This window comes from Phalaenopsis equestris, unplaced genomic scaffold (assembly GCF_001263595.1).
Source record: "Phalaenopsis equestris unplaced genomic scaffold, ASM126359v1 Scaffold001019, whole genome shotgun sequence".
Classification (NCBI taxonomy): domain Eukaryota; kingdom Viridiplantae; phylum Streptophyta; class Magnoliopsida; order Asparagales; family Orchidaceae; genus Phalaenopsis; species Phalaenopsis equestris.
The window spans coordinates 208,364-232,372 of record NW_018165458.1 but is presented as its reverse complement, the minus strand read 5'-3'; the positions used below and the strand labels follow the sequence as shown (position 1 = coordinate 232,372).

General features: G+C 35.8%; 1 protein-coding gene across 2 annotated transcripts in view; it reads left to right on the top strand.

Moving 5' to 3' along the window:
* Nucleotides 1–24,009, top strand: part of LOC110032751 (uridine kinase-like protein 3) — a 124,630-nt gene that overhangs the window by 20,757 nt on the left and 79,864 nt on the right. For both annotated transcript variants that reach the window (XM_020736496.1, XM_020736498.1), the window contains exon 2: nucleotides 6,125–6,290. In XM_020736496.1, the coding sequence (XP_020592155.1) occupies nucleotides 6,143–6,290 (148 nt within the window). In that variant the 5' untranslated portion in view covers nucleotides 6,125–6,142. The remainder of the gene's footprint in view (nucleotides 1–6,124; nucleotides 6,291–24,009) is intronic.

The window sequence follows — 24,009 nt, the reverse complement described above, 5'->3', positions numbered from 1 at the left end:
ATTACTAAAATTTAGAAATATAATTACTCACCGCATTTGCAACGCTAAATTCTTAATCTTCGGTAGCTAGTTGGATGTTGCGATGACTTTTATTTTGAGCTTGATAACCTATAAAACATAATCTTAAACTTTAAGAATTAAACAATTCTTGTCAAACAAATTATTTTTCTTTGCTTAGGATAAATTTACTTGAATTTTATGGAGCTGTCCTACAAATAACATTCACACGCTTGCTTCAAACTCGTCATCTCAGTTAAACAACCTCAAATAGGTTTTTCGACACAAATCCATCTTTCCGTAACTGACCAATATCTTCTCTCTTCTTCATAACACTTCAAATCTTCTTTTCCCTTCATTGATTTCATGCTAAAGCCCCTACGAAAACTCAAAAATCACTTAAACAAAATTTAAATGCCTTCGACACTTACTAGAAACGAAGAATGGATGAAAACGTGGCAAAATACAAAATGGAAACAAGAGGAAGGAAATGAATATCTAAAATAGCGTAAAAAAGTGATTTTACTCACCAATTTCACCCCGTAGCCATAAAATGACAATTGTGACACTCTGCAGGCTGCTCACTTTGCGCGACTACAGTAGTAGAGCGCTACTCTCGCAGGAACAAGAAATTGGGGGAGGGGAAGCAGGATTCGACAATATGCAGCTCGTGCAACTCTATTGGGCCATTTGCCCCTCTCTGTTCGGATTCGACAACTCTATTGGGCCATTTGCCCCTCTCTGTTCGCCTGCAGCTCGTGCAACTCTATTGGGCCATTTGCCCCTCTCTGTTCGCCTGGTTGAGCTGCAATCACAACTCCTCATAGGAGCTTTTGCCGAGCGACCAAGAGGAAGGGATGGACTTGCGAGCGAAACTGAGAGGGGGCAAGGGGAATCAGGAGGGGAAGAAGAAAATTGAAAGCCCTGGAAGCCATTCAATTGGAACCTTCAAATAAAAAGACGTGAGAGGCGGTCTGAAATAAAGGGGATTAGGCAGGGTTAATTAAGAGATTAATTAGGTTTAATTAATTTATAACTTCTGATTTTTATATCTTTCAATTTATTTTAACTTTATATATAATGCTTTGTATCAGATTGATGGATTTAATGCGTAAAATTTAATAAAGTTGTTTTAATTGAAATCTAAGGGATCCAAAATTTGCTCTATTTTTTCACTCGCAAAAATTATATCATATTTCTAAAATATTGGTTATTACAATTTCCCATCCTTATAAAATTTTATCCTCGAAATTTTTGAACTCCACATCAATTATATATTTTATGAGGATGAAACATAAAGTGATTATAAAAGTTTGTTTCTTGTGAAGTGGTATTTATAATATATAATTTAATTACACTTAAAATTTTTAATTTCTATTATTTATACTTAATCCAATTATCATATTGACTCTTTCATTAAGATTCATATTATTTAATCTAAACCTCTTGCTTTGATATCACTTTGTCACGATCCGCCCAGAGGCTTGGAATTAACCAAGAAGTGACAGATGGTGGCGAGCGGTGGAAATCAATTTCTTGTCATTCTAATTATATCACTAACAACTTAATGTTCAAATAACACATAAAAGAGCCATTAAATAAAATAATTAAAATTAACAGATAAAAATTTCTATGTTTCAGGTTGCTGAACTCACCTCCTATACACATTTGATCCTATTCTGTTCATGCTTAAAACCTAAAATAATATTAAAGCAAAATAATGAGTTATCTAAAGATAACTCAGGCGTAATCACTCATCTAAACTACAATAACCCAATGAAAAAAAATTAATATGCATGCTGATCCTTCTTGTCTTTATAAGAAATCTTATAATATACTGGTCTTTCTAATTTCTATAAGAAAACTGATAAATATGTTAATACATGTATCAATGACATTTTCTAAATGAAAAAATTCAAATCTTCTATATTCATTTACTTCATCTTTACTTTTATTTTAATACTTTTTACATACAAGTTTGTCTCTATGAGGATCACTCCCAACAAAACATAATACACTCTTGACTAATATTACCTTATCGGCTCCCGTTGGCTAAGCGATTAGCGATGTAAGCATCGAAATTGTCTAGGATGAAAAAACTCTTACCTGCATTCTGATCAATATTATTCCGTCGGCACAACGATTAATAATGTAAACATCACAATTGTTTGGGGAGGTAAGCTCTGATTTACTCGCTCCTGACTGATATTATCCCTTCAACACATCGATTATTGATCTTATAATGACAATTATTGAGGGTGGTAGAAAAATTATACGCGCGCGATTTAACTAACGTTCCCTTTCTGTATCATTAGGAGGTGAAATTCTCTTCTGAACATGCATATTCAATTATTCATATATAAATTATTTCATTTTTCATAATATATTTATTTTAAGATATCTTTATGTATCTACTAACATGCATATTTACTCTGTTGTTCAACTATTCATCATATATATCATGTATATCTCTCAAAACATTCATTAATATTTATCTCATGCATATATCTTTCGTATACCATGCATATCATTTTCCATTGTGCTTATCATGAGTATCTTTCCTGTTATGCCTTACATATCATTCATCACATACATATTTTTCATGCATATCTATCCTAACCAACAATATGAAGAAGCTAACTAGACTATAGCAAATATGGAGTTAAACATACAATATGAAATAACAAAAAATTACTAAAATTTAGAAATATAATTACTCACCTCGGTTGCCACACTAAATTCTTAATTTTCGGTAACTAGTTGGATGTTGCAGTGACTTTTATATTGAGCTTAATAACATATAAAACATAATATTAAACTTTAAGATTTAAATAATTCTTGTTAAACAAATTATTCTTCTTTGCTTAGAATTAATTTACTTGAATTTTACGGACCCGTCCATGAATATCTTTCACAAGTTTGCCTTAAACTTGTCACCTTACGTGAACAATCTCAAACAGGCTTTTCGACACAAATCCGCCTTTCCGAAGCTTGCAAATATCTTTCCTCTTCTTCCCAACACTTCATATCTCCTTTCCCCTTCATTGATTTCGCTCTAAAGCCCCTACAGAAACTCACAAACCATTTATGATACTTCCGACACAAATTTGGCGCCTCCAACAGCTACTTGAAACAAACAATGCACGAAAAATAAGACAAATCACAAAATGAAAATAAGAGAAAGGGAATGAATGTCTTAAATAACATGAAAAAGGGTTTCGTGCTCACTGATTTCACCCTGGAGCCCTAAAATGCCGACTGCAACATTGTGGAAGCAGCTCTGTTTGTGTGACTATAGTAGCAAAGCCCCACTTTTGCGGGAAGAAAAAATCAAGGAGAAATATGATTCGTCACTCTACGGCTCGTGTGACTCCACTAGGCCTCTCGCCCCTCTATGTTCACATATGCTGACTAAGCTGCAATCACAACTCCTCGTAGGAGCTTCTGCCGAGCGTAACCGAGAGAAAGGGAGGGACGTGCGAGCAAAACCTAGAGGGGGAGAGGCAAATTGGGAGAGGAAGAAGAAAATTCAAGGCTCTGGAAGCCATTTGATCGAATCCCTCGAATAAAAAGACGAGAGAGGCTGTTTGGAATAGTGAGGGAATTAGGGAGGGTTAATTAAATGGTTAATTTGGTTTAATTAATTTATAATTTTTATATCTTTCAATCTATTCATAATTTATATATAGTGCTTTATATTTTGATTGGATGCATATAATTTGATAAATTTGTTTTGATTGAAATGTGAGGGATCCGAAATTTGGGTTATTTTTTCAGTCGCCAAAATTTATAAAATTTCTCAAAAAATTATTATAGACTTAATGTGGATGACCATAAAAAAATATTGCAAAATTAAAATTGCAACGTAATTACTTTATTAGATTAATTGATTCTCGTCACACCATTATAAGACAGTCCTCAATGGCTTCCCGATGCATGTGCTTAAATGGTTTCCTCAATTTGATGCCACCTCCATTTGGGTCAATTTTCATTTCCTTGACCAATTCATTTATTACTCTTTGGGATCTATCTTTAGTAAATCTTTGTAAGTAAACACTGCTACTAGTAATCATTGTGTGGCCAGAATTTTGATTGAAATAGGCATTATTACATTATAGTTGAAAAATATGATGCCCACTTGCTTAGAGCATTGCGGTTTTTGGTAGAAGGTAGTTTTTGAAGGTGTTCCTCTATATTTTTCTGTAAAAAAATTGAATACGATCTGTCAGAGTGTTTCAAATGTCATCCAAAATTGAGATTTTCAAACGATCGTGTGAAAGTGGGTCATTAAAATTCTACTCTCTTGATGATTATTGCTCCTACTTCATCGCTTCAGGTTTGCTTTTACAATATGAAACTAGATTTTTCTAAAGATCATGAGCCTACTATGTCTACTAGCCCCATGCACATGTGACACTTTTCTAGGGTGCCTAGATGGTGTAAGAGAACAGAAAAAAGAGTTGGGGGAGCTGTGTGATGGGTGACCAAAGTAAGAGGATCATTCGCGGCTGAATGTCGGCGTGACTGACGGCTGCACAGCGAATCAGAAGACTGAAAAGAGCAGTTTTGTGCAGCTGAGCGGCCCTTTTCTGCTGTCAAACAACAGGAGCAGTGAGCAAGGATGGCTGCCCAGCTGAAAATGGCAGATAGATGGCGTTTGGAAGGGAATAGTGGATTAGATCTGCTGTTGGACAGTAGATTGGAGGAGTTTGACCGCTGTCTGGATTGAAAATTGTGGGTCGAACGGCAAGTCTAGATACGGGCGGTGAGGAGGATCCACCACCTGTTCCTGAGCAAGATATTCCACTTACGAAAGAAAGATGATACAACACTCCAGAGAGCATAAAATAGAGAATAAAATCTCCAAACACAAAAATCTCCAAAAATAGGAAATAACAAGTTATAAATAGTCCCTCATAAAAGAAACCTAATTAGAAATCGAGAAAGGAACTTGTGGGATTGCGGAATCCCGTTGATTCCACCACAATTCTAAAATTCCACATAATCTAGCGGAAGTGGATAGCTCCCACATCAACATGGCATCTATAAAATTCCACAATTCTAAAATTCCACATAATCTAGCGAAGTGGATAGCTCCCACATCAACATGGCATCTATATCTTCTACAAACAAGAGTATAGATTCTTAATTTCCGGTTATGGCTACTCCTCTCCCTTCCATTAACAAGGATGCAAGTAATCATGATAATCAAGATTTTGAAGATCCTGGTGGGAATGCTATGAGTGATGTGTTTTGGTGGATAGGAGGTTTCAAATTCTATTTATTAGATGTTGCACAATAAAATTTGTTGTCAGTCTCTACCTCTTATTAGGCATCAGGCAGGGTGAACCAGTTGAATTCTTTATCTGCTATTTTGTTTTACTGTGTTATTAGATATTTTATCTTTTTTCTTCTTTGATCCTTTGTAATTTCTTTTGTACTCTGGGATTAGTTTGTTGACCATTGTGTTGGTATTAAATCACGTTGAACAAGTTTTTGAACATAAGGGAAATAGCGTTCAGCATTAATTTTAAGAAATTTTTTTCTTTTAGTTTTACGTTTGTTTCAGAACTAGAAAAAGAGGAACCAAGTTGGAACTAAATAAGTTTAATGTGTTTTTTTTATAAATGCTCAAAAATTTGTGCTTGCGTAAAATGTACTATCAAATTTATTTTTTTTACTAATCTGACAATTATGATGGAAGATTAATTGAAATTTTGAAGTCAAATTGCACACTTCCGCATAACATTTTTTATTTCCTTGTCTATTTCTTTTTCTTGTCCTTTTTTTCTCTTTTTTCTTTCTTTTCCTTTTATTTTCTTTTCTTTACCTTGCAAGCTTTATTATGCTGTTATACTGCTTTTAGAAAACCATAATATTGGAGTTTGCTAACTGTTGCTCTTTGTATAGCTATCTTATTATTATTTTTTTAATGTAATCCCTTTTCATTTTGAATGTCTTCATATATGATGGTTAATTTTAACAACCTTCTAGTTAGTTTCATAGGATTCTTTTGTTCAATTCTGTTAAGTCTTCATGGATCTGCAATTGAATATGTACCCGAGAGCAGAGATTTGCCCACTTTAATGTAAATCTTAATTTATTTCCTTTTAAATTTTGTTTACAGTAGGCCAGACGATTCTTGATGGGCTCCAACTCGGTTGATTTATTTCAGAGTTCTACTGGAGCTCACTTTTCCGGTCTTCACCTCAATGAACTAGAAAGAAGAGATTTTAATATCGAGAAACCAACTTCATCTGCTGAAAATGCTCACAGGCAACCTTTTATTATAGGTTACTGCTCATTCAATGAATTTTATTTGGCTTCGTTTTTTTAATTTCTTTTAGTTTGATTGGGTTCTTGTAGGATCATGCACTGCATTTTTTTGTTTTTTTGAACCTTTGGTTGTCTGTTACTTCATATTTCCTCTTATATTTTCAGCTAATCTGATTTGATGTGGTTAGTTTAATGATTGATACGGTTGGACACTGCTTTAATGCATAATGAAGTAAGGGATTGTTTGAGAACAATTTTGTTTTTTTTTTTTGTTTCTGTTTTATTTTTAAAAATATATTTTTTTATTGTATTTTTTACGTGTTTTTTTTTTTGCTTCAAAAAACTAATTAATATGTTTCTCAAAACAGTAAAAAAAAATTTAGGTTTTTGATTGTTTTAAAAACAACCCTACTTTAATCTAATAACCAAACATGTTTTATTTCAGATCAAAAAAAAAAAAACAAAAGATGAAACATAAAACAAAAGTTATCCCAAACAGCCCCTAAGCTTTATCCTAACTATAAAAGTAATTAATTAGTGTTGGTTGTGTAGTCATTAATGGAGAAAAAAGAATTCATGTAGCTGACCCCACTTAGTGAGATAAAGACTTGATGTTGTTGTTGTTGTGTAGGCATTAATGACATTAGTTGCCTGTTGATTTACCTTGGTAAGTTGCATTTATATTGAGCACGTGATAACTTTCATGATGTTCTCTATTAGTAATAGGAGCAGATTGCTATAATCAGGCGTAAAAAGAGATTTTTTTTGTAGTGTGAAGCCATATAAGAGAAAGCACAACATCCATAAAATCCTAGAACATTTTGGGATTCACTCATCTTCAATAGTGGAATATGCCTGCACTTTGTTTTTTATTTGTTTCCCCTTTTACAATTGACTGATATTCTGGTTTTAGCTTTTATAATTTTTAAGCATAATATTGTTTTAGAAATTTTATTGTGCTGGTTTAGACAGAGCTACAACCCTATGCGAACAAAATTTTTCTTCATCTCTTTTTTGGAGAGAATTAGGGGATTCTTTATGCTTGAAGTCATTATTTACAATTCAGTGCTTGTTGTTTTGAAGTAGGTTTGACCCAGATTTAGTTCAGGGAATTAACTACATAGGAAATTTTTTTTTTTAAATTTCTGAGGCAAGGAAGACTCTTCTTTTTATGGCTTGATCCCCTGGTGTATATGGCCTCTTTTCTTCCTGCTTATTGCTTATTCTATATGAATTGTTGTAGCTTAGGAATGTTAAATTAAACTTGTCTGTTGCAGCTTCACTTAGCTTAGGCTTGCAACCGTTAAAAATCCTCTTATTGTAAGGTTCCCATGTAACTGTGAACTAATCTGGCTTTGGTGTTTCTCTTAACATGCATGTTAAGAAGGTTGATGAAAAATCTCTTTTTCTAATTGCATAATTATAGAACATGGATATTGCCTATTTTATGTGTATAGCTTAGTCACTATACCCTGCAATGGCTAGGGTGAATGCATTCTCCCCCTTAATCACTATGGCTGACCATGATTAATAGAGGATCTACGGGATATTCTTTATGATAAATTTTTTTATTTTCATTTTTCATATAATAGCATTGTGATAAGGAGTTTATCTTAATGGCTTATTTGAATAGCTCATCTTCCTTTGGGTTTTATCGTCAATGGTTATAAAAGCCACAATTTAATCTTGTGGATGATGATTGAAGCTATTTTTTTCTTGTCTAATATTCTTTATCTATTTTCTTCTTCCTCCAACTTTTGGCAACTCCCCTTTAAACGGAGCCCTAAATCTCCTCACCTGATCCCTAATGCAAGGATCAATCTTATTTTGCTAAAATCTGTCATGGCTAAAACTTGCATGGGAAGGGAACTTAATTAGGGTTTGGGCTGCTACATGCATGCAATAATCTTGTTTTGCTCCTCTTTTATTTACTTAAGAAAATTCTTATATTCGAAGAGTTCAACATAAAGCTTTGTCCTAATTTTCATACCCGTTTCATAAGACTTTTGCACCCCATCTCCAAATCAAGAGATTTATTAAACATTTGTGCTGTTTTATTATTATTATTTTTTTTGTATTCATAAACTTGGTATTAGAGAATATACTATCGTGGTCAGATCAAAGGATCGGAAGGTATACCCTAATAATTCAATGGAAGCAAAAGCCCTTGCATTAGATGAAGTATCATTCCAGTGACATAACAATAAGATATATATGGCTTTAGATGGGTCATTTTTTCTAATAAATGTCCAGCTAGATGGCTATTATGAAGGCTTCCCTTGGAGATTTTGTTGATAAGGTGTCGTCTTTTTCATAACCCCCAACTTTAAAACCAAAGGAGACCCATCAACCAGGACAAAATAACCTAATCCATCATCAGGGTGAGAAGTAATTGAGATTGAACAGGATTGAAAATTTTTTCTGAATGGTTGGGACAAAATTGGAGTCGCCTTCGATGTCACCATTAAAGTTGAGGTAATTAATAACTTATTTGAGCTTCTTGAAATGTATGCCATGTTTTATGATTATCGTTATAGAAATAAATTTGTTTTTTATTAGAATTTATCATCACTTTCTTTAGTGCTGTAATTCAAAATTTAGGAATAATGATTTGTTAACCTTGACTTGATTGAATCTCAAATGATTGTTAAAACTTAATTCTAATTTATTAACTAGGAAGTAGAGAAGTGGCTCTTAGGGTAGAACTTGAAGAAGGAATTAAATAATGAAAGTTTCGATGGGAGGCAACTTCAGAAATTTAGCTATCAGAGAAATCGATATTCATGAGATATTTTGTGAGTCATACCTTAGTATATTTGGATATTGTCTACTTTAGAAGAGAGTAGATGTCATACCGTAGTTAACTTTCTCAGGTCAATCCAAGGTGTAACAATGCAGGATGCTTCGATAAAATCCATTTTTATAACTAATACACATTCTGATTTGTACTTATCAAAATCAAATGAGATGAAAATTAATCAAACCAAAGCGTCACTAAACCAATTTATATTTCAGTTCTTCAAATATTTATTGACCAAAAAATTTTCATAATGTGTATAAAGCAGTCATCAAATAAAATCTAGAACTTCTAAAAGTAATTTAAATATAAAATCATACATACCAGAAAAGTCTTTATTTACATCAGATATTACTATCTTATATAAACATCGAAAATTGTACAATAAAAATTATACTGATAGACATGTCACCCGATTAACAATCAACCTACTCTATTTTCCCTGAAAATCAATGTTATAATATCTAATAAGCTCAATACTTAATGGGATTAATAAGACTAAAACAAGATTCAAACACAAAAAAATATAAAATGTATGTTTGTCCGCGACTGATATAAGTAATTTAATTTATAATCACAACTGACTTTGTACATCAATACTAATGGATAAATATAATTGAATCCTTAAATAGTAAAGAGAGCATGACTAAAAACAATAGATATTACATTGGTTATAAATAAATAAAATTGCTACTAGAGATCTTTAATTTACTATAATAATCAATGTCTCAAATGCATTCACCTCACTTTCATTTTTAATCTTTATTTTCAACATCATTTGTCTTGAAAATGTCATATAATACATGTATATAGGCTCGACATATTAAATTTATAGGTCGTCGCTAGCTCGTCAATTATGATAACTGCTGATAAAAGTTGATCAGTCAACTGTCACTTATTAATGACCCCTTAATATAAATAAACTGTTTCAACCTTAATATCAATAGTAAAAAAAATATTTATTATTCTATCCAAGTTGTAACTTTGGGTGATCAAATCATTAAATTGTGTGAATCTTTTAGATATCTCGGGTCTATTGTTCAAAGTGATGGTAATTTAGATAAGAATATTAGTAGTAGAATTCAGTTTGGTTGGTTGTAGTGGAGGAATGCATTAGGTCTTTTGTGTGATAAAAAAGTACCGCTTTGACTTGAAGTAAAATATTATAAGATGGGGGTGAGACCTGCAATACTTTATGGTGCAGAATGTTGGCTTTTAAAAGATAAGCATAAAGCAAAATTAAGTGTTGTTAAGGTGAGAATGTTTAGTTGGATGAGTGGCTTGACACTTCGAGACAAAATGTGAAACAATTCTACCTATGAAAGGGTTGGTTAGCTCCAGTGGCATACAAGATTAGATAGAGCCGTGTTAAATTGTTGGGCCACATAATACGTCGACCATATGATAATCCGGTTAGGAGAGTAGATGTTTTAGATTCAACTTATGTTAAGAAAAACAAAGGTAGTGATGTAGACGTTGAATGTGCTCCGCAGCTTCGGGGTGCTTCAATCCCGCTAAATTGTGAACCTGCCACGCTTTGTAGAACTGTGGGGCGGACCAGATTGTTATCTCGCGCGATGGAGAAGGAAGCAGATCGCGAACCCTCACGATCTAGGTGCTGCTTCGTGTATCTCCCACAACCATTTTCTTCTGGATTCTTCTTACATACCCATCCATTTTCTTTTGTGTAGAAGTGGGAGGCTATAAATAGCTGTTCTCTATGTACGAGGCAGCATTAGTAGAGTTGCATTTTTATCTTCTGTATGGAGTCTCTTCCCTCTTGTTAATGCTATATCCGACGACAAATAATACTTCGGCGGTATCCTGCTTTGAGGTGTTGTAAACTTCCAATCTCCTTCGCTTCTTCTCATCGACCCCTTTTCCTACCACTCCCCTAGCTGCCTACCACACCCCATATGCCTCCACCACTCTCATGCCACTCCCACTTCCCCCACAACCTTGTTGTCCTACCTACAACCAACCAAACACCATCACAACTTACCCAAACAACCACCCGAACTTTCACCACCGCATCCAAACATCTTTCTATATCCCTAACCGGAGGATTTACTTATTATTGAATTTCCTTCCTATTTGAGTCAGGTTGTAATTCATATTTCTATATTAATAAAAGTTTGTTTTTGTTCCACTGTTCTTTCTACTAGTTTTGGTATCATTTGGTATCAGAGCTAGCTTAACCTTTGTTCCATTCTAGGGTCTCCTAGCATTCGCCCATACCCAAGCCCCCTCCACCAATTTTTTTTCCTGCCGATTTCCAAACCTAGCCATGCCACTGCGAAGAGCTACATCGGACTCGATTTGGGAAGATATTCAATGAGAAATCCGTCATCTACAACGGAGACTAGCAGAGCTGGATGATGGAAACCAGGAAGAGGTTACTTTTGATCATGATCGGGAGAGTCGAAGGGAAGACAGAGAGGATGAGGTTAATCAATTCCACAAGGAAGAACAACAGAACAAAAATAACTTTTATTAATATAAAAATAGGATTACAACCATACTCAAGTAGAAAGAAAATACAATAATAGGCGAATCCCTCGATTTGGTATGTAGGAAGATGTTCGAAGGCAGTGGTGGCGTTGGCGGGGTGGTAGGGCAAAATGAGTAAGGTCGGTGGTTGTTTGGGTAAGTTGTGATGATGTTTGGTTAGTTGTAGGTAGTTAGGACAACAAGGTTATGGGTGAAGTGGGAGTGGAAGTAGAGTGGTGGAGGCCTATGGGAGTGGTAGGCAGCTAGGCGAGAGGTAGGAAAAGTCGTCGGTAAGAAGAAGCTAAGGAGATTGAAAGTTTCAACATCATTCCAGAGTATGATTCAACTGAAGCACCGTCTGTCGTCGGATATAACTCTAACAAGAGGGAATTGACTCCACATAGAAGATTATAAGACAACTCTACTAGAACTGTCTCCTACACATAGGGGACAACTATTTATATCCTCCCTACTTCTACACAAAGGAGAGTGGGTAGGTAAGAAGAATCTAGAAGAAAAACACTTCCAGAAGAAGACGGGTGTAGAAGATACGCAAAGTAGTCTCTGAATCGCGAGAGTTCGTGATCCGCTTCTTTCTCCATCTGATCAGATCACAATCTCGCCCGCCCCCCTACTCCACGAAGCTTCGTGGGATTGAAGTGGCCCGAAGCTGCGAGGCGCACTCAGTGCTTGTGTTAGGTAGACCTAAAAAGACTTTGGGCTTATTAAATAAAAAATGTTCTTAAACTATTAGATTTAATAGAAAATATTTCCTGTAGCCAACCCTACTTAGTGGGATAGCGACTTGTTGCAGTATTCTATCAAGTCTCTCTAGCTGATCCACCCAAGTATATGAATTTAGTTTAAACAACATGCTCTAGGAATGCAATGTGATATATAATATTCCACATTTATACTTAATTATGATTTTCTTAAAAAATATTTGAATTGGAAATAAATATGTGATTATTTACATTAATTAAAAGTTTGCTCATAGAGATAATTAGGCTCAATTTGGGAGAATTTTTAATTCAAATACATAATAAGTGGATTTGCTGATAAGCAATAACAAACATTAGTCATGTAGGTAATTTGTTTGTTATTTTAGCAATTGAGTATCTTGATTGACGGCTCAACTTTGTAACCACTTCCATTCCAATGCTTACCTTGAGCTTGCTTGTTTTTATAGACCAACAACAACAACAAAGCCTTAATCCCACTACGTGGGGTCGGCTACATGAATTCTTTTTCTCCATTTCATTTAGTTCTAATAAATTAAGATTATTTTTTATACAATAAGCCAAATTTTCCTACATCTACCTCTGCCTTTCTTAACATAAGTCGAATCTAAAACATCTACTCTCTTAATCAGATGATGGTTGACGTTTAATGTGAACGTTTAATGTGACTCAACCATCTAAGATGACTTTCTCTAATTTTTTTCCATCACATGAGCTACACCAACCCTATCACGGATATAATCATTTCGCATTTTGTCGTTAAGTGTAAAGTTACTCATCCACCTAATCATTCTCATCTCGGCAACAGTTAACTTAGTATTATGCTTCTCTTTTAAAGGCCATGCTTCTCTTTTAAAGGTCTCACCACCATCTTATAAAATTTTCCTTTCAGTCTAAGAGGTACTTTTCTATCACACAAAAGGCCTGAAGCATTCCTCCACTTCAACCAATCAACTTGAATTCTACCATTAACATCCCCATCGCTTTGAACAACAGACCCGAGATATCTAAATCGTTCACACCTTTTAATAATTTGATCACCCAAAGTCACACTTCTGTCACCAGAGCTATTATCACTAGAGCTGTACTCAAATGAAGGCCTTTAGACTCCAATGCAGACCTCCATAATTTAAGTTTTTCTTGGGCTTTTTCTCTCGTCTTATCAATGAGAAGGATATCATCAACAAAGAGCGTACACCAAGGTACATCCTCCTGTAAATGTCTAGTATGACCATCCATAACTAAAGCAAAAAAGATATGGGCTTAAAGCCGATCTCTGATGAATCCAACAGAAATAGGAAAATATTTTGTCCATCTTCCTTCAGTTCAAACACAAGTAACAACTCTAGTATACATATCCTTAATTGAATATAAGTGGTATCAACACCTTTTTTCTCAGGAACTCTCCAAAGGATATCTCTTGGAACCTTATCGTAAGCTTTTTCTGAATTAATAAAAATCAAATGTAGATTCTCCTTATTATCTCTGAATATCTCCATCAAACTTCTCAATAAATGTATAGCTTCCATAGTAGACCTGTCCATCATAGATCCAAATTGATTATGAGAAATCTTTGTAATGCGTCATAACCTATGTTCAATTACCCCCTGCCATAATTTTAAAGTACGACACGTTAACTTAATTCATCTATAATTTGCGCACTCTTGGGCATCCCGTTTATTTTTAAAATTGGGACCAAAATACTCTTCCTCTACTCAGTCATCTTTTTAGTTTTTGAAATAATAGCACTCTTGGGCATCCCGTTTATTTTTAAAATTGGGACCAAAATACTTTTTCTCTACTCAGTCATCTTTTTAGTTTTTGAAATAATATTAAAGAGTTTAGTAAGCCAAGAAACTCCCAAATCTCCTAAACATTTCCATACTTCAATTGAGATATCATCAGGTTCTACAGACTTTCTACCCTTAATTTTCTTTAAAGCCTCCTCAACTTCTTTTTTACTAATGCGATGGTAAAAATGAAATGTTTTATTATTATTAACGATATTAATATCACTAATGTTGATTGTATTTTCAGAAATTTCATTAAAAAGTTTATCAAAATAATTCACCAACCTATGGTGAATATCTTTATTCTAAGAAAACACTTTTTGATTTTCATCTTTAATACACTTTACTTGAGTTAAATCTTTTCTTTTTTCTCTTCTTGTTTGGCTAGTTTATACATATATTTTTCACCCTCCGTAGTATCTAATCTATTATAAAGATCATTAAAAGCAGAAATTTTAGCGTCACAGATTGTTCTTGTAGACTCACTGCGGGCCGTTTGATATTTTTTCCCAATTCTCTAAGCTTTTACATTTAAACCAATTTTTATAACATAACTTATTATATTTTATCTTTTATTGCATATTATTATTCCACTACCAACTATTTTTATTTGTAAATACTTTTCTTTTGATTCTCCAAGCACAACTTTTGCTACTTGTTTAATAGTGTTTGTTATTTTATCCCACATAACATTTGTTTCTTCAAGAATAAATCTTGAAGATTAAAGTTAAAAATATTGCATCTCAAAGTATAAGTTATTACATTAAGTAAATGTCATGGACGATACATTAGATTATTATAAGATTTTCTATAGTAAAATTTATATTCTCTTTCTTTGGTTAGTATAATTTAGAAATGTGATTGCTCCACTGGGTTAACTTAGATAACTCTTGGTGTCATTTTGATATTTTTTCACAAGATTTTGAATAAGATGAATACGAGAAGAGCTAATTATTTTTATAAGTAATAAAAATGCTTATCTCTTTTCTTGAATAAAGTGTTAGTAATAACAAAATCATACACTAAAACAAAATCTAAAATAGCTATACCTTCTTTAGTCACTCCAAAACCGTAGCCACCATAACTATTTTTAAAATCTTCTACCACTCTACCGACATGTCCATTTAAATCTCCTCCAATAAAAATTCTTTCTTCAAGAGGTATCATTTGTATTAAGTCTTATATGTCATTCCAGAATTTATCTTTAGACCCTATATCTAAACCTACTTAAGGAGCATAAACACTTATAATATTAAAAATCTGAGTATCAAAGATAATCTTAGGGCTTTAATTCTATCTCCAACTCTATTAATTTTTACAACATTATCTTTCAAACTCTTATCTATAATTACACATACGCCATTTATAGTGCGACTCTTACCAGAAAACCAAAGTTTAAAACATAAGTTATCAATCTCCTTAGCTTTTTATCCAACCCATTCAGTTTTTTGAATACATAATATATTAATCTTTCTATGAATTATACAATCAACTAATTTCATTAATTTATCATTGAGAGTACCTATATTCCAAGATCCTATCCTAATATTAATTTCATTAGTTTTATGGACTAACTTTTTTACCCGCATCCGTCCGTAATATGGGAACCATGCTTATTTGATACTACACCCGGGCGCCGGCGTAGCGACTCTTGCACACTTTTCACTGTATTCAGGCTATACAGTGCGTCGCTTCCAGGTACGCCATAGCGCTTACACAAAAATCAAAATGTTTCATGTCATGATTTTATTCGACAAGTTTTACTCTGGCTGTCGACTATCTAACGCAACCCTCCAATTTTCACATCCGTGCTTAGAACCGACAATGATAGTGTTTCATGTCATGATTTTATTCGACAAGCTTTACTCTGGCTGTCGACTACCTAACGCAACCCTCCACTTTTCACATCCGTGCTTAGAACCGACAATGATAGTGTGAATAATTGCAACTTCATAATAAAAACAAGGGGCTTGTTTTCATATACCATCTCAAAATTTTTCCCCTCATCGAAGCCATTAAGGCAAATAGTTTGAATTAGTACAACTTCAGTAGGGAAAGTGAAATCCAATTCCATGCCTAAAGGTTAATTTTCTTTCCTTAGAAAATCTTCCACACCTACCATTTTTTTTATTTTCAATTAAATCTATTTTTTGCGAAGAAAATAAGAGTTAAATTTTTTCATCAAAATCTAACTTTTCTTGTATTCTTTTTTTTCCCTTTCTTTCTTGTTCCTCCTAATTTCTCTGTAGATGCTCTAAGCCGAGAGTTCTCTGTTTCTCACAGGATGAGGTTACTGGGAAAATGTAAACATGAATTGAAATTCTTAATGACTTGAGGAAATTATATAGTTGTAGTTATAAGGATCAGAGATGCGGGGCTTAGGGGAGGACCGACTAGTCCTCAAGGGAGGGGCTCCTTCCTCTTCCCTCTTTTCCTTTTTCTCTTCTTTCTTTTTTCTTTTCTTTCGTTCTTTTCTTACTTTTCTTCCTAGGTCTTTTCTAATTTAAAATTTTTCCTAAAACTGAAATCTGATTATTATTCTCCTTCCTAATATAAAATTTTCCCAAAAAACTGAAATCTGATTTTTATTCTCCTTCCTAATTTAAATCCTTTCCTCAAATCTGAAATCTGAATCTATTCTCCTTCTTATTTTAGTATTTCCGAGTTGGTTCAAGTCTCTTTATAAATAGGAGATGGTGTGCTTGGAGTTAGGGTGTCTTTTTGCTGAATTTTTTTTTAGATTTTCTGTGTGGAATCATTTTTCCTCTTTTAGGGCTTTGTCAGGATGAGTGGTGCTTCAGCTGTATCTCGCTCTGAGGAGGTGGTTATCTCTGACGAATCCCTCCTCCCCTGCTTTCGCACTTCCTTCCATCAACCTCCCTGCCGCCGCCCAAACCTGCTCCCATTTCTTCTGTTTGCTGCCGCACAAACCGAAAAACCTGCTCTGTTGCCTACCGATAAACCCCAATTGCTCTGCTTCCTGCCGCCTGCACTTGTTTTTCCAGCTTTCCAGCTCCTTATCTCATTTCACCACCCCATACCGCCACTCAAACATCCACCTGCCTCTTCCGTTATTACCATCAACCCTTTAGCCGTCATTTACAACCGCGTAACCTACTCCTCTCCCTACCTGCAACAATCTTCTACTCTAACCGTCACTCACAGCCACATATCCCCTCCCTTTCCAGCCTACAACCACCTTCTTCCGGGCACTACCAGCACCCTCAGTCATCGTTCCTTGCCACGCCTCCTTCCCGCAGCTTCTCAACGGATCGCAACCACCGCCGTCCCTTCCTAGCTTTCTCCAATGGTGGTTTGATGCCCTTACTTTCTCTGATTCGCTGCCCATACCTTCCACAGTAGCGAGACTTCTCTTTAGTTTTTACTGCAGTCGCCGTTCCAACACCACAACTCCAGACTCCCTCGTCGTTCAGCTTTTTATGCCTTCGTTGGTTGAGCCTTTATTTGAGATGTTTTGTTTAATGTTTTTGTTGTTTTACGCATTGTCTTTCTTTCTTTTGAGTCATCGTTGTAACTGTGTATCAATCAGCTACATGCCCCCGTACACACACACACACACACACACACACACACACTTAAGTGTTTGGATTAAAAAGTAAAATATATCGGAAACATAAATGTTGTATGAAAGACCCAATAGAGGCACCCTACCCATACGATACAACACACACAAACACCCCAAAAGAGAAAAGATACAGGGAAACCCAAAAAAAGGAAAGATACCAAAATCACAGAAAAAAAAGTAGTCAGGGACGAGCCAGTTTAGTCCTGCTTCTAGTTCTAGGGCGAGATCTAGATAACAAATTGTTGAGTGCCAAGCCATTTCCTGAAGTATCCAAAGTATCATCCATTAGGTTCCCAAGCTGAAGTTTACCTCCAATCTTCTTCTTCATAGACCTGTCATTCCTCAGAAGACTGACTCATCTGATCATCGTGTTGGTAAACAGAATGCCGGACAAATAAAAGCTGATGAGCACCAGAAGAAGGATTGCCAACTATTGCAACGACTGTATGTTCTAGTGTGTGTGAACAATGAATTGTCTCCTTTTCACCTAATGCTTCCTGCAACTGAGGAGGGTTTGAAAGTGTAGGTTGCTCAGCAGGGCCATCCAACTTCTCATCGATCGCAAAAATAGTATTTTCAGTGGGGGGCCCACATTGGCGATTAAATCAGACAACATAACCTGTTCTGTGGTAGTTTCTCTAGATGAAACAGATATGTCTAAAGCAGTGGGGTTAGATTCATTCTTATTCACTTGATCTTTAAATTTCAAATTAGGGTGAAGCTTATAACATTTATCAAGGTTGTGCCCAAACATCTTACAATGAGAATAATAAGGAGGACTATGCTCCATAACAATTTGTTGCTAATATCTATTGTGAGTTGTGCCCAACCAGATTTCAATAACATCAGGTAAAGTAATATCTCTTTCAACAAGTATTTTGGCCACAGAAGATCTAGTTATGTTAGCACCAATAAAGAACCTGATGATGAAAAAAAGTGCAGCTTGAGACCAGTACCAATAGAGTAAAAAACTGGATGATGAAAAAGTGCAGCTTGAGACCAAGTACATTAAACCATACCGGTACAGTAGGAGATTCGCGCTTGAGGTCAAAATCAGGAGACCACTTGAGTAGCTTCATTGGTTTACCAGCAATGTTGAGATATTTTTTGAAAAAAATCTTAGTGCAGTTTTTAGGCACGATTAGTTGAATTAATACGTATCTCTCATCCATGAACCCCACTTTCCACTTTACTGCTAATTTGAGATTATCAAAATTTTTTTTGATAACATCTATAGGTCGGTGCCCTCACTGAAATTTTTCAATAAGAACAAACTTGAATTTATCAGTCAGGGATGAAATTTCTAGCTTAGAGAAAAAAAGTGCTGCTTTCCCACTTTTCCTGCTTGCAATCTTGATAAAGGGGCAATCATTTGTACCCTTCTGTTGCTCCTTATAACTTGATGGGAAGACAACCGCCGTCTCCCTTTGAGGTTTACCCACTACGTGGGCAAAGGAAGTTTTGCCAGGTTCAACTGTAGACGAAGGAAGCTCTATCACAACAAGACAAGCCCTGCCAAAGTCAGACAACGACAAAAATAGCGAGTCGAAGAGGTCGGGGCGAAAAACTGCAGCTGACGAAGCTGCAGAACAGTCGCAGCTCGACGAGGCAGGTTGCAGAACAGTTGCATCGAATAAGAGCGAGAGGAGACGACCATGACGAGACGACATGGAACTCAGCTCGACGTGGCTTGCAGCTCGACGACCATGTAGAAGCTGAATAACGCGAAGGAAGAGCGAGACGTGATGACGACGCGTAGGAGTCGACGATCGCAGGAGAGATTGACGAACGCAGAATTCGTCGTCGAACACTACAGGAAGGCCGGAAGATCAAGCTAGGGAATCGCCATCAGGCAAAACCCTAGCGGAGCAGCTCGCCACCGACGCCATTTAAAAAAAATAAAAAAATAATAATAAAAAAAAATAATAATAAAAAAAGATAGATATCAGTATAGGATTGCTAGAATGTAATTGGGAAGAAGATTTAGGGGGTAGGGAATGAAAATATATGAGGTCTACAACGTTTGGATGGGGATAAGTGGCTGTTGTATTACTAATGATGGACGATGAATGAAGCTAATAATTCCTCTCATGTTCTACATCTATTTTCTTCTTTTATTTTTTTGGCAAAATTCTTAAAACTCAGGCCATATACGTCTCACTTTCAAGGTTCTATAATGTTCGGATGAAATATATGAGGTCTACAACGTTCGGATGGGGATAGGTGGTTGTTGTATTACTAATGATGGACGATGAATGAAGCTAGTAATTCCTCTCATGTTCTGCATCTATTTTCTTCTTTTATTTTTTGGCAAAATTCTTAAAATCCAGGCCATATATGTCTCACTTTCAAGGCATAATGTTGACATGCTTGACCGTCAAGGCAAGGATCAATCTTCTCACACTTTCATAGTTTTGGTTAGAAATGGTCTTGTTCTTTTAATAGTCAAGATCTACTTGCATGTGTGGGATGAAAGCCAAAGTAGGGTTTGGGGAAGCTATATTGCATGGTAATAATCTTGCCTCGTTCCTCTTTCAAATATTGAAAAAGATTCTTGAACCTTATGAGCTGCACATAAAGCCTTAAACTACATATTTTACCAATTTGATAGGATTTCAGGGTCCTTATCCCTCGATCAAGGGGCAACACTACATATCTATTTTGGGTTATCCTTGCATTTTTTGATCATGGAGGGGTTCATTTAAGTTTAATCCCTACATTATTGATACCATTACAGGACTTCTATAATGTTATTTGGGAAGAGGATTTAATGGGCAGGTTGTGGAATACCAAGGGAATGAAAATATATGAGGTCTATGATATTCAGATGGGAATATGTGTCGTTTGGCTGTTGTCCTTTCTGAAATCAGCTAGAAGAACCTTGGAATAATGAGGTAGGAGCAGCGATGAGGTTTCACCCCCTACTCTTGAGCAAGATACAAGTGCACCACTTGCAAAAGGAAATGATCAAAACTCATAAAGCCGGAAATGATATAACAATCTCCATAATACTCAAAATAAAGTAAAACTCTAAAAACAGTGAAATAAACATATAAATAGTCGCCATTGTAGTAATAAACCTAATTATAAAGATAATAATGGGAAATAAGGCTAGAAAAGGGAAGAAATTATGTTGAATTTGAAAACGGCGCAAAAAACTGTTGTAAATAGGATTTTCACAAGAGGAACTCTTGCCCAGTTCATCCTGCACTCGTTGGAATCACAGAAACTCGTGTACCATAGGTTTCCACGGTGGAATTTGCAGGGCCCTGCGGACATCAACTTTTATGCTATTCTCCCCGGCAAGGAGAGACTTCTTCTCCAGAAGTTTCAGGAATCGATTTATTATCACCATAACAAAATTGTTGCCTTCATCTGTCTGAGGCAGTCCCACTGTAAAATTTATGGTCATAACCATTCCATGCAACTCCAAAGCATATACGTCCTTCCAAAATCTATCCTAATAGATTAAATACTCATCATTCTTCGGCACAATCAGATTTAAAGTTACATCTGGGCATAATCAGAGCTAAAATTACATCCTTACAATAATTAGAACTAAAATTCCATTTGGGCTAGTACTCTCACGTATAAAATCTTGAGCCATAAAATGTGTAACATGTTTTTGGAATTTCTCATATATTCAGATGGTCACATATCACGGGCAAGTTGGTTTAGGAGAAAATTTTCTATAATGAGATCAATGACATGCTGAATCTCTCTCGATGATAGCTATCCCGAAGGCAAACTATCAATCACATCCAAAAACTTCTTCAATTGGTGTTACCCTTTTTCTAGTATTTGCTCCTCAGACAAATTACTTCTAAGACAACCAATGTTAATTTTGTTGGGGGTTCATTAATGTGCTCAACATGAATCACTAGAAACTCTCCCTCATCAGCTGCAAGCCAAATGCTTTTTTTTGACTTCTTCATCCTAACTCGTGTCATTGTCAATTTCCTTAACTACTTCTGCCCAGTGAAATATATCCTCCTATTTAGGAAATTAGATACAATGTGCCCAAAATCATGTCACATGAAATATTTCTTGGTTGGGACAAATCTGAGAGTACTAAAGATCTCCATTTTCCTCCAATATGAGTTGGGGCCTCTAGCGGGATCGGCGTGGATCCTCCACTGAGTGTATTCTTGTCTTGATTCAGGTGTTGAACTCTGCCTAAAGTGTGTTGTAGACTTGATATTGTTGTGTTGCCTCTCTAATTTCATGGCTAAGGTTTGGGTATTCTAAATGCCCAAAAGGGCAGTAGCTGTACAGCGTTGCCAATTTACTCCCTCAATCACCCAAGATATTTGTTTATGGTGTTCTCCTTGGGCATCACTTGTTAACAATTTAACATAAGCTTTTTGACGCGTCTCTTTTTTCATTTTGGACCAGATAGTGATTTTATTTTTTCCCTCATGCTGATGTAGATGCTTAAAATTTCTCTATCACATGGAAGCATTCTTTATAAGCCTGATAGCTGCCAGTTTACCCTTCTTTCAGATAGGATGTCCTTGTACTCAGACATATTCCAGTGCTTAAAGTCACTCAATGAATTTGTCTGGACCCATGCAATCGTAAAAATTCAATAAAGTTATCTTTACTTTAAGGTCCTAGTTTCTCTGATATTCTTTGCCAAATCGTCAGGGTATTAGTTCTTCGTAACCGGAAACTTCCTGATGAAAGAGATTCATTCTCTTCACTTGATATGGCGAGTGGTCATCACTGTGGGTGATCTCAGCAGATTGACTCATTTCAAATGTGGCAAGCCTTTGTTGCAGTTGGAGAATTTTCCACTATATATCCGCTATAGTAAGTTTTTGAACACCTCACTTAGGGTTTATCCTGGGCGACTTGACATTATTTTCTTTGGATTATGTTTCATATGAGTGTTGGCTGGCAAATCAAGGTTGGTCGGTGTTTTAGATTTTGGTGGTAGGTGTCGGGATGAAATTTTGGTGAAGGTAGGAAGATTGGATTTTAAAAATTTATGATTTCGGCTAGGATTTGCAATAAGAATGGTTTGGGTATTGAGAGGGGAATATATATATATATATATATATATACACACACACACACACACACATAGGGAAGCACAAAATGATAATCTCCGCCTCTGCCGCAAGCAAGATTCGGGAAGCACAGAATGATAATCTCCGCCTCTGCCGCAAGCAAGATTCGCTGCTAGCGTGTCGACAGAGGATCTTTTCGTTTTCCGTGATAGTCGACAACGACGTAGGGATTCTGCGGTTTCGGTCGCGCCAGCTTCTGCGTCGAGCTTCGACCTTGTCGAGCTGCAAGTTCTGTAGCTTCTGCATCTGCGTCCAGCTCCCGACTCGTCATTCTGCGTCGGTTTTCGACGTTTCTTCTGTTCATGTCTGCGACAGTGCTTCTCTCCGACCCGATCTTCTGCTTTGTTTCTGCGCCTCTCTCCAGCCTGACACAAGTTTCTCGCTGCAGGTGACAGCTGGTTATTTTGATGGCACTTCCTTTTTCTTTTGCTGAATCGACAAAGACTTCCTTTGCCCACGTGGTGGGAAACCCTCAGGTGGAGTCCGCGGTGGTATTCCCCTCAAACTATAAGGAATGTTGCGATGACACAGATGATTGCCCTTTTGTTAAGAAGGGAAGTAGGAAAGGTGGGAAAGAAACAATTGTTTTCTTTGACTCAGAAATTTCTACCCTGAAATAAACGAAGGGAAGTAGGAAAGGTGGGAAAGAAACAATTATTTTCTTTGACTCAGAAATTTCTACCCTGAAATAAAAATTCAAGTTTGCTCATTGAAAAATTTTAGTGGGGACGCCCACCTATGGAGGTAATCAGAAAGTGCGTAGATGATCTTAAGCCAGTAGGCAAGTGGAAGTTGGGATTTATGGATGGGAGATGTGTGTTGATCCAACTAACAATGACTGAAGACTATATCAAAATTTTCTCTAAAAAATATATTAATATCGCAGGAAAAGCTATGAAGTTACTCAAGTGGTTTCCTGATTTCGACCCAAATTATGAAACTCCCACTGTACAGGTATGGTTTAGTTTACCTGGTCTCAAGCTGCATTTTTTTCACCATCAGGTTCTCTACTCTATTGGGGTCATCCTAGGGGATACTTTAAAGCTAGATCTGCCTACTTTCAACCTAACCAGACGCTCGATTGCCAGAATACTTGTGGAAAAAGATATTAATTTACCGGATGTTACTGAAGTCTGGCTGGGCACAACCCACAATGGATATTGGCAACAAATCGTCTTGGAACACAGACCCCCACTGTAAGATGTTTGATCATATCTTTGATAAATGCTACAAGCTCCATCCTAATTTGAAAGCTAAGGTT